Raw genomic sequence first — 12,344 nt, 5'->3', positions numbered from 1 at the left:
TTCCCAAACCTCTCCTGTCCTTTTCCTCCATCTCTCTTCTTTCCCCTTCAACCTTTCTGCCAGAGGAAGGAGTCACTGGGTCCAAATGCTTGCATACCTAAAACCTTTTTTATACACTCCTGGAAATTGAAATAAGAACACCGTGAATTCATTGTCCCAGGAAACGGGAAACTTTATTGACACATTCCTGGGGTCAGATACATCACATGATCACACTGACAGAACCACAGGCACATAGACACAGGCAACAGAGCATGCACAATGTCGGCACTAGTACAGTGTATATCCACCTTTCGCAGCAATGCAGGCTGCTATTCTCCCATGGAGACGATCGTAGAGATGCTGGATGTAGTCCTGTGGAACGGCTTACCATGCCATTTCCACCTGGCGCCTCAGTTGGACCAGCGTTCGTGCTGGACGTGCAGACCGCGTGAGACGACGCTTCATCCAGTCCCAAACATGCTCAATGGGGGACAGATCCGGAGATCTTGCTGGCCAGGGTAGTTGACTTACACCTTCTAGAGCACGTTGGTTGGCACGGGATACATGCGGACGTGCATTGTCCTGTTGGAACAGCAAGTTCCCTTGCCGGTCTAGGAATGGTAGAACGATGGGTTCGATGACGGTTTGGATGTACCGTGCACTATTCAGTGTCCCCTCGACGATCACCAGTGGTGTACGGCCAGTGTAGGAGATCGCTCCCCACACCATGATGCCGGGTGTTGGCCCCGTGTGCCTCGGTCGTATGCAGTCCTGATTGTGGCGCTCATCTGCACGGCGCCAAACACGCATACGACCATCATTAGCACCAAGGCAGAAGCGACTCTCATCGCTGAAGACGACACGTCTCCATTCGTCCCTCCATTCACGCCTGTCGTGACACCACTGGAGGCGGGCTGCACGATGTTGGGGCGTGAGCGGAAGACGGCCTAACGGTGTGCGGGACCGTAGCCCAGCTTCATGGAGACGGTTGCGAATGGTCCTCGCCGATACCCCAGGAGCAACAGTGTCCCTAATTTGCTGGGAAGTGGCGGTGCGGTCCCCTACGGCACTGCGTAGGATCCTACGGTCTTGGCGTGCATCTGTGCGTCGCTGCGGTCCGGTCCCAGGTCGACGGGCACGTGCACCTTCCGCCGACCACTGGCGACAACATCGATGTACTGTGGAGACCTCACGCCCCACGTGTTGAGCAATTCGGCGGTACGTCCACCCGGCCTCCCGCATGCCCACTATACGCCCTCGCTCAAAGTCCGTCAACTGCACATACGGTTCACGTCCACGCTGTCGCGGCATGCTACCAGTGTTAAAGACTGCGATGGAGCTCCGTATGCCACGGCAAACTGGCTGACACTGACGGCGGCGGTGCACAAATGCTGCGCAGCTAGCGCCATTCGACGGCCAACACCGCGGTTCCTGGTGTGTCCGCTGTGCCGTGCGTGTGATCATTGCTTGTACAGCCCTCTCGCAGTGTCCGGAGCAAGTATGGTGGATCTGACACACCGGTGTCAATGTGTTCTTTTTTCCATTTCCAGGAGTGTATGTGTGTTCCCCTTGCGCCACTTGGTGAGTAGACTTTTTGTCTATCCAGTTACTATACTGTGATAAGTACACTGATTTTTTTTATGGAATTATGTACAGAGCACCTCATGTTCATGACTTCTTACACTGCCATTCACCAGGTCAAAAGCTAGGTGTGCACACTAATAATCCTCTGAATTTTCTCTGTTATGGAGTTGCTGATAAGTTTCTGCAATTGTGTTGCTGGTTCCACTTACAGTGTCACAAAATTACCAGCACTTGTAGTTCTGCCACTCATACAGTCAGAGGTAATGGGAATTTTTATTATGTTTTGTAACTCAGTATGTTATGAAACTAATGCATTTTGTATTTTAATGTGTTATTTCTTAATACATTCAATTTTTTTCCATATCCACTGCCCTTAACTGATGTTAATATTTTTGTTTTGAAACTGTTTAAAGAAAAAAGTTCATCAACTGTGTTGGGTGAAGTTTAACATTGTTGAAAATAAATATCAGCAAAATAATGTGGACTGCATTGTACATTACAGCAGTAACAGGAAGCAATTTTTTTTTTCCTGAATTAGCTGCCTTTCTGAAAATGGTAATTGAACTTGCAATCAAAAATATTGAGAAAGAGTCACTACAATCTGGAAACCAAACAGATGGCTATGGAAATGGAAGTTAACTAAAAAGGAATATTTTGGAAGAAAGAACCTCCATTTGTAATAGCCTAAAGAAAAATGTTTAGAGCTGGCATATTTCAGGGAAACTGAAATTTACAGCGGCATCTGGACACAAAACAGACTCCCCTCATGACTGAGTAACATCCAGGACTGGATCAACTGCATCAAATTACCCAACAGGGTTTAGACTACCTCTTGTTGTGCCTAGAAATGAGGAATATCCTTTCCACTGTCCTTCCCAACCTTGCACCACCCACCAAACCTATGCAGTATCCTTGCTCATTCTTACCCCACCCCTGCCCCCAGTCCCATGCCTCATGGATCATATCCCTGCAATAGATATATGAGGTGTGAGCAAAAAGTAACAGGAATTTTTTAATTTACCCAGCTTTATACATCCGGTTGTCAATTTTTTTTATCTTGTTGGTACATATGTTCATGATTTACTCCTATGTTTGCATTTTCAGCTGTTTTAAATATTTAATTTGTTGTTGATAGTCGGAAAGGTTATACCTGTTTTCAAGAGCTCAGCAAATTTTTACTTCAGAAAAAAGATGGATCAAAGAATATTCATTAAATTTTGTTGGAAACATGGAAAAAAGTGCAGCTCTGCATTCAAAATGTTGACTGTGGCTTTTGGTGAATCTATTATGATTAAGACAAGAGTTTACAGGGGGTATAAATGTTTCAAAGAGGATTGAGAAGACCTTGAAGATGACAACTATCCTGGACCCTGTAACACATCAGTTAATGATGACAATGTGGAAGAAGTAAAGAAAATGTTTCTGGAAAACTGCCGAATCACCATCAGAGAGGTTGCTGATGATGTTGCCATATCCTTCATCTCATACCAAGCAATTTGTTTGTTTGTTTTTGGCATGATATGTGCAGCAACAAAGTTTGTTCTAAAACTGATGAATTTTGACTAAAAATTGTCACATAGACATCCCTCAGGAATTGCTGAATGAAATCGACAACAACCCAGAGCTTCTAAAGAAGGTTATAACAGGTGACAAAACATGGATATATGTATATGAGATTGAAACCAAAGCCTAATTGTCCCGATGGAAACTGCATGAAGAGCCAAGATCAAAAACAATTTGAAAGTTCGATCACATATGAAGGTTCTTCTTACTGTTTTCTTCAATTGCAATGGGATAGTGCACCATGATTTCCTGCCTTAATGTCATATGATCAGTAAGGAATGCTATCTGGGAGTTATGCGCTGTTTGCTTGAACCAATCCAAAGAAAATGACCAGAATTGTGGCAAAACCTCTTGTGGAAACTTGCACCTCAATGCTTGTTCATAATTTTTTGACAAAAGACAAAACTGTTATGTTGCCTCAGCCAACATATTCACTATACATGACCCACTGTTTCTTTAAAAAAATGATCTTAGGAATGAGAAAATAAAATGATTTGGTCCTGTAACACTAAAATGGATTCTAGATCTTTTTAACAACTGCTTATGCTCTGGTAGGATCCCAGAAGTCTGGTGGAAAGCTTATGTCATCACTATCCTTAAATCCGGTGAAGAGAACAATGACCCTAAGAACTACCATTCCATCTCTCTTCTTTGCCATTTGTATAAGATCTTGGAGAGAATGATTTTGAACTGTTTGACAGAAGCAATTGACTCTGCACTCATACATCAACAGGCTGGCTTTACACCGGGTAAAAGCTGCACATCACAGATCCTCAGTCTCACCCAGTACATGGTTTTGAATCATGTATGGTAACTGGTGTGGCCTTTGTTGACCTGTCTGCTACGTACGACACTGTGAACCATAAATTACTCCTGAAAAAATTTTATGATGTCACTAATGACTCTACTTTAAACACCTTAATAGCCAACTTCCTTAGCAACAGGAGATTTTTCGTGGAATTTCAAGTACAGCACAGCAGTTGGAGACTACAGAGGAATGGCTACCCCAGGGCAGTGTTCTGGCCCCCTATACTCTTTAATATGTATACTAATGATCAACCACTCCCGCTGTACACCAGGAATTTTCTGTATGCGGATGATCTCACATTGGCCATCCAGGGAAAGGATTTCCATGACATCAAAAATAAGCTGTCTGAAGCACTGGAGAAGTAGGACGGTTCTACAAAAATAATAACTTAAGGCCTAACCCTATGAAAATGCAAGTCTGTGCTTTCCACTTACAAAACTGACAGGCCAACCAACAACTAAATATTTCATGGAATGGCAATCAACTTGAACATTCATTTTCCCCAAAGTATCTTGGGGTGACCATAGACCGGACCCTAATGTTCAAAACACCAAATTGAAAGTGTGCGTAAGGAATAATATCATATGAAAACTAGGGGGATCTAACTGGGGTTCACAGCCAGTCACTATTCAGACTTCGGCTTTGGCGTTGTGCTACTCTGCGGGTGAATATGCAACAGCTGTCTGGCATAACTTCTGCCATGCTAGGCATGTGGACATCGCTCTGAATGAGACGTACCGCATAATCACTGGATGCCTGAGACACTTAAGTGGAGCAGCTGTATTATCTAGCAGGTACTGCTATTTCCGACATCAGGTATGAAGCACTTGCTCAAGCGAAAGTATGTAGAGCCTTCACGCCTGACACTCGCCCATTATTTGGCCATTCGCCAGCACCGTCTCGCTTGAAGTCCAGAAAAAGTTTTCTAAGGGCCTATGTAAATAACAACAACACAAACCAAAGGCTAGACATGTGGAGAAAGAGAGTAGATACTGCTCCTCTAGGCTGGAGACAACCTAAAGAAGAACTACCTCCCAGTGATAATGAGAGCTGGTGTACCTGGAAGTCCCTCAACAGATTATGAACTGGTGTTGGGTGATGTAAAGAAACTCTTGAAAAATGGGAATACGCTAGAGGACCCTCGACTTGTGAGTGTGGAGAGGAGCAGATGATGTCACCTGCACAACTGCTTTCTGTGCCCGTCATTATGCACAGAAGAAGAGTTGATGCTATCCAGTTCTAAGACCTTGGATGTTGCCTGTTTCTGGGCAAAGACAATTTAATTCAATGTCTGTTAGCCTATACTTAAGTGTATTTATGAATTTTCATTTACGTATAATTACTTCTAACTGTATGATAACTATAATGCTTTGAACGTAGCTCATTTTTGGGCAAAAGCAAGTTAATTATAGATTTCCTTGCCCTTTTTCATTAATTTCCATTGTCTACTTACATGTTTTATAAATGTTAATTCCTTTGTAATTGATGCCTTTGACAAAAGAAGACCTGTGACTTCTTCTTTTCCGAAGGCTGAAGAGAACCTTGAAAAGACATCATTTTTCCACCATTGATGAGATAAAAGCAATCACTGAAGGAGCTGAACACCATAACGAAAACTGAGTTCTGGCACAAGTGTATTATATCTGAGGGGGATTACTTCAAAGGGGACAAAGTTGAATGTGATGACTAAATAAAGATTTTTTAAGAAAAACAAAAATTCTCATCACTTTTTGGTCACACCTCCTAAATGCAAGACATGTCCCATACATCCTCCAACCATTACACACTCCAGCCCAATCACAGGTACATCCTGCCATCAGAGGCAGGGCTACCAATGAAAGCAGTCTTGTGATCTACAAAGTAAGCTGCAACCATTGTGCTGCTTTCTAATGTGCATGGTGATTAATAAACTGTCCAGCCACATGAGTGTTTACCAGCTAACTGTAACCAAGAGGCAGCAGGCTCACCCAGTTGCTGAACATGCTGCCCAATACCATGTACTGCTTCACAGCCTGTGCCATCTGGATCACTCCTACCAACACCAGATTTTCTGAATTGCACATGTGGGAACTCTTCATGCAATATATCCTATATTCCCAAAACCACTCCTGGCCTCAACATTCACTAGTCCCTGTCCTCCTCTTACCTACCTCCTTCCCTGTTCCCACTTCAGCACAATACAGCTTTCCATTCCACCAATAGGAAAGGGACTAGCGAATGTTAGAGGCTGGGGATGGAAAAACAGGATATATTACAGAGAGTATTCTCACCTGTGCAATTTAGAAAGCTGTTACTGGTAGGAAGAAGTCAGATGGCACAGGTTGTGAAGCAGCTGTTGAAACGAAGCACATTGTGTTGGGCAGCATGTTCAGCAACTGGATGATCCAGCTGTCTCTTGGTTACAGTTTGCCGGTGGCCATTCACGTGAAAAGACAGCTAGTTAGCTGTCATACCAACATAGAAAGCAGCACAGTGGTTGGAGCTTCGTATATAGATCTCGTAATTGCTTTCACTGACAGCTGTGCCTTTGATGGAACAGAAGATAATGTGACTAGATGGGAGTAGGTGGTGGTGCGGGACTGTATGGGTCATGTCTTGTATCTACACTCCTGGAAATGGAAAAAAGAACACATTGACACCGGTGTGTCAGACCCACCATACTTGCTCCGGACACTGCGAGAGGGCTGTACAAGCAATGATCACACGCACGGCACAGCGGACACACCAGGAACCACGGTGTTGGCCGTCGAATGGCGCTAGCTGCGCAGCATTTGTGCACCACCGCCGTCAGTGTCAGCCAGTTTGCCGTGGCATACGGAGCTCCATCGCAGTCTTTAACACTGGTAGCATGCCGCGACAGCGTGGACGTGAACCGTATGTGCAGTTGACGGACTTTGAGCGAGGGCGTATAGTGGGCATGCGGGAGGCCGGGTGGACGTACCGCCGAATTGCTCAACACGTGGGGCGTGAGGTCTCCACAGTACATCGATGTTGTCGCCAGTGGTCGGCGGAAGGTGCACGTGCCCGTCGACCTGGGACCGGACCGCAGTGACGCACGGATGCACGCCAAGACCGTAGGATCCTACGCAGTGCCGTAGGGGACCGCACCGCCACTTCCCAGCAAATTAGGGACACTGTTGCTCCTGGGGTATCGGCGAGGACCATTCGCAACCGTCTCCATGAAGCTGGGCTACGGTCCCGCACACCGTTAGGCCATCTTCCGCTCACGCCCCAACATCGTGCAGCCCGCCTCCAGTGGTGTCGCGACAGGCGTGAATGGAGGGACGAATGGAGACGTGTCGTCTTCAGCGATGAGAGTCGCTTCTGCCTTGGTGCCAATGATGGTCGTATGCGTGTTTGGCGCCGTGCAGGTGAGCGCCACAATCAGGACTGCATACGACCGAGGCACACAGGGCCAACACCCGGCATCATGGTGTGGGGAGCGATCTCCTACTCTGGCCGTACACCACTGGTGATCGTCGAGGGGACACTGAATAGTGCACGGTACATCCAAACCATCATCGAACCCATCGTTCTACCATTCCTAGACCGGCAAGGGAACTTGCTGTTCCAACAGGACAATGCACGTCCGCATGTATCCCGTGCCACCCAACGTGCTCTAGAAGGTGTAAGTCAACTACCCTGGCCAGCAAGATCTCCGGATCTGTCCCCCATTGAGCATGTTTGGGACTGGATGAAGCGTCGTCTCACGCGGTCTGCACGTCCAGCACGAACGCTGGTCCAACTGAGGCGCCAGGTGGAAATGGCATGGCAAGCCGTTCCACAGGACTACATCCAGCATCTCTACGATCGTCTCCATGGGAGAATAGCAGCCTGCATTGCTGCGAAAGGTGGATATACACTGTACTAGTGCCGACATTGTGCATGCTCTGTTGCCTGTGTCTATGTGCCTGTGGTTCTGTCAGTGTGATCATGTGATGTATCTGACCCCAGGAATGTGTCAATAAAGTTTCCCCTTCCTGGGACAATGAATTCACGGTGTTCTTATTTCAATTTCCAGGAGTGTATATTTATTGCAGGGATATGAGCCATGAGACAATGGTTGAGGACAGGGGTGGAGTAGAGATGGACAAGGAGATTGTAGAGATTTGGTTGGCGGTGGAATCCCACTGTGGGAGGTGTGGGATATTCCTCATTTCAAGGCACAACGAGAGGTAGTTAAACACTATCAAAGAATGTGATTCAGTTGCTCCAGTCCTGGGTGGTACTGAGTCATGATGGGAGTGGTCCTTTGCGTCCAGATGGTGGGTATGTAGGAAGTAGTAGGTGACTAGAGAGACAAAGCATGGGAGATCTGTTTCTGTACAGATATTGGGGAGAGGGGCAGTAATTTAGGTCTGTGAAGATCTCAGTTATACCCTTTGTATATTTGGAAACGGGCTGCTCATCATTGCAGATGTGACAACCACAGTTGGCTAGGCTGTAAGAAGGGGACTTCTTGGTATGGAATGGGTGGCAGCTGTGAAGGTAGAGGTGTTGGGTGTAGTCTGTAGGTTTAATATGGATGGAGGTATTGGTGTTGCCATCCTTGAGATGGAGGTCAACATTGAGGAAGGTGATCTGTTGGGTTGAGGAGGACTAGATGAAGCAAATGGAAGAGAAGGTGATGAGGTCTTGGAGGAATATGGATCGGGTGTCCTCGCCCATCCATATAACGAAGCTGTCATCAATGAATTTGGATCAGGTGGAGGGTTTGGTTCTCTGGGTGATTAGGAAGGATTTCTCTAGATGGCCCATGAACAAGTCATCATAAGATGGTTTGAGATCATGGGTAGTAAAGAAAGGATTGCTCTTGCTGGCCCATGAATAGCCTAGCATAGGATGGTGCCATGTTATTGCCCATTGCTGTAGCATAGAATTGTTCGCAGGTGATATACCTTCAAAGTACAAGTAATTGTGGGTAAAGATAAAGTTCGTCATGATGACGAGGACAGAGGTTGTAGACAGTGTTCAATAGCAAAAAAGCCATGGGCACTGGAGATGTTAGTGTAGAAGGAGGTACCATCAACAGTGATGAGCAGTATGCTGTGTGGTAAAGGAACAGGTACTGTGGAGAATCAGTGGAGGAAATGATTGGCGACTTTTTTTATTGGAGGGTAGGTTATGGCAATAGGCCAAAGCTGTTGGTCTATGAGAGCAGAGATTCTTTCTGGGGTGGGGGACACTCTTACGTAATTGAGTGCAACACTTATTAATTAAACAGATAGCAGCAGATACAACCAACCCCTCGGACAATAAAGATCCAAGAACAGTTATTGTGGTTCCTTTTGATCTCTAATGGTGGTATTTGAGCTTTACATTGGATTTGTTCTGTATTTACAACCATAGCGACACATCGCAGCAGGTAGTTTGTGTTTCTATTCTTTGCCTTCATGTTTCATAATATATTTTTGCATGAAGTATTTTTCAGCATGTAAAAAAAACATTACAGTTTTACACATTGCGATGTGATATTGCGCTAAATTTCATGCTTTGATTTGGAACAGTAATGTATGAGAAAATAAAATATCAGAATGCAAACTATCTCTCATGACCAAGTTACAGGAGTAAAGATTCCTAGATGATTATCAAAGGAAATGAAGCATAAATCGCATTGCACGTTTCATATCAGGTACTCGTGTATCTAACAAACATGGGTTGTATTAAATGTCGTTCCAACAGAATTACAGACTTCACACTGCTGTTTCTTTTTGGCATCTATTCCAAAGTAAAAGATGTTTATTGACAATGAAATACAACAATAATACAAAAAATAAATATAATAAATTACAACATAGCCTGTCAAAAGATATTTAAAAAATGTTTTAATTCATGAGGTAAGATGTTATTACAATATCAAACTTTGTACAAGAATCACATTTTGTGCAGGAAGGGCAAAAGAGCAGGACTGTCAACATAGGATGGAAAACAAAAGTTTGAATATAGATGGCTTATGCAATACTGTGGAATTTGTACATTAATATATTGAGGTTGTCAATTATAAGACTTGAAATGGTTGTTAGTTGTGAATTAAGGATTTGCTAGAGAAGGGGAAGTGGAAAGAAGTATCATTAAATGAAGTCACTTAGGTCTTTGGAGGACGCCAGTGACTTAATATCTAAATAAACTGGAAAATGCATAGTCTAGGTTACTTTTGATTTAGTTAAACAGATTACCATATTTGCCTTCAGCCATTGTCAGATCTGTGATGTTCATAACCATACCTTCCACCAGTGCCACTGGCACCACGTTGTAACTTTTACCAGCTGATTAAGCAGTGTTTATTTTGTTAAATACGTCAATTTATGACTGTGCATCCTGTACATTATTATTCTTTTTTATGACCTGATAGTGGCTGTAAAGCTGAAACCAGAAATCTGCTTAAGAAAATCAAATGTCAAAACACTGAATTCTTCATTTTATGAAAAAAAGTAATTTTCAAACATTATGACTAGTTTGGCTTGTAAGAAATAACGTATGTAAAATTACCTTGTTTCATACAAGTTGTAAAGATTTTTTGCTTTAGCACGGAAAACTTCTTAATACAAATTGCAAGACACATTATATATAGTCTTAGTTTCTGTTTGTTGAAACAGTCTTCAATAGTTAACAAGTATTTATAAAATATACATATCACTGTATGTACAGAGTATATATATTACACCGCTGTGTATGAAATGGTGATTTACACAACTCTATAATAATAAAGCTATGGTTTTGTCACAATGGCATAATTATCACTTACTATATTTACAAATCGGATAAAATCTATTACTCAGATCTTCAATGCTTTGTTATTATTGTAGTAAAAATAGAAATGAAATTGGCCAACATTCTTTGTGGGGTGATAAATTTAAAAATGTGAGATGTTACAAGTAGATTACTTCAACTCATATATTTTCTTATGATAAATTTTTATGATGAATGAAATATTTTTTTGTGTACTGTCAGCACTTGTGTGTCTGTATACTTTATGTTATGTGCACACGGGCATGCTGACAAGAAATTAGGTAGTTTATTTTGTTGGAAATTAGCTGTTACTTTGTACAATCAGTGTAGTTTAAATACAAAAAGAATAATAACATTTTGTTAAGGAGACTGAAACCAGATTTCCATCTGTCATGATGTCCCTCTGCATTATGAAATAGAAGCTGATTTTCATGTTCCTTTTCTTTGTTGCTTGTTTCATTCTTATGAAATACTTAGCTGGTGATCCATTTGGAAGCACAGCACCTTGTATGTCATGTCATTTTGAATTTCAATATTTTCAGAAAACAGTGGTTACAAAGGAGAGTGAATCTAAATATTTCATTAGAGTTTCATTGTGTGTACAGCTGCACACAATACATTGGATCTGAGCTACTCATTAAAAGATATAAAGCAAGGCAACATAAGCATACAATAGTAATAGTAAAGGAATGATCAAGATTATACAGGCATTAGCTGAATTTTCAAATCTTGATAAATCCTCCAGTCTACTTGTCAAGGTCATATAATGTTAATTCGCTATGGAATATGTTTTGGTCTGAGATTTAATATGCAAAGCATTTAACTCAGTCAGTCTTGTTATCATTACATTTTACATATTTACATGCATGATTTCAACATATGCTGGAAAAATTATGTTCTCCAGTTTATTGACAATTAATATTCTTGTTTTGAAGTTTTGAAGCACTTCTTTTTGTGGAAGTATGCACCAGCTATCTGAAACTATAATGATGTGTTGTATTCTTCTTCACTCTCTTCAGTCCTTTCACTATTACCAGCTGCACTGTGCTGTGTTCTGTTGATACAGTTGCTCGTAATATGATTTGTTTCACCACTTTTAATTACACCATTAAGTTCTTTATTTGAAATAACATTAGTTATGTCTTTCTGAGCATTTTCTGGCATAATTCCTTCATTAATAATATCGGGAGACTTTGGTTTTAAAAGAAGTTCATAGTTGTCGCCCATGCAAACAAAGTATGTTGTCATGTAGTTTTTGCCTTTTACATAGGTGGGCCCTCGATATTGACAACATACACCTTGCTCTTCAAGCACTTCTGCAGTGTTTTCAGTGACCTGAAAATTAAATTTAATCATGATATGCTTTGCAGAGCGGTACCAAAATACATATTTACTTTAATTACTAAATGTGGTAGATTTTCTAAGTGCTAACAGGCATTGTATAAAACAGATAAAATATAAATTTTACTCATGTTGGGGTGTTCTTTGACTGATTGATTCCTTCATTTATTTATTGTTAATTTGCTTTTGAGTCACACTGTGTTCCTTCAGGAATGTGGAATCAGTCATACAAAACATTTATGGGCAGTAATAGCCACTGCAAGTTACTCTGTAAAGTTTACTGGCAACTAGTTACTGTAGTGCTGATCTACTCTCATAGATAATTAAGGGAATCACT

The 12,344-nt window shown here is 42.3% G+C and overlaps 1 protein-coding gene across 1 annotated transcript in view; it reads right to left on the bottom strand.

The window, feature by feature from the left end:
• Nucleotides 1-9,666: 9,666 nt before the first annotated feature.
• Nucleotides 9,667-12,344, bottom strand: part of LOC126260008 (adenylate cyclase type 2-like) — a 516,154-nt gene continuing 513,476 nt past the window's right edge. Inside the window, exon 22 of the mRNA XM_049957168.1 lies at nucleotides 9,667-12,001. Coding sequence (XP_049813125.1) covers nucleotides 11,648-12,001 — 354 coding nt within the window. The 3' untranslated portion in view covers nucleotides 9,667-11,647. The remainder of the gene's footprint in view (nucleotides 12,002-12,344) is intronic.

Source organism: Schistocerca nitens, chromosome 5 (genome assembly GCF_023898315.1).
Source record: "Schistocerca nitens isolate TAMUIC-IGC-003100 chromosome 5, iqSchNite1.1, whole genome shotgun sequence".
Classification (NCBI taxonomy): Eukaryota; Metazoa; Arthropoda; class Insecta; order Orthoptera; family Acrididae; genus Schistocerca; species Schistocerca nitens.
Note: the sequence above shows the minus strand (reverse complement) of the source record. Positions and strands in the feature narration are given on the sequence as shown.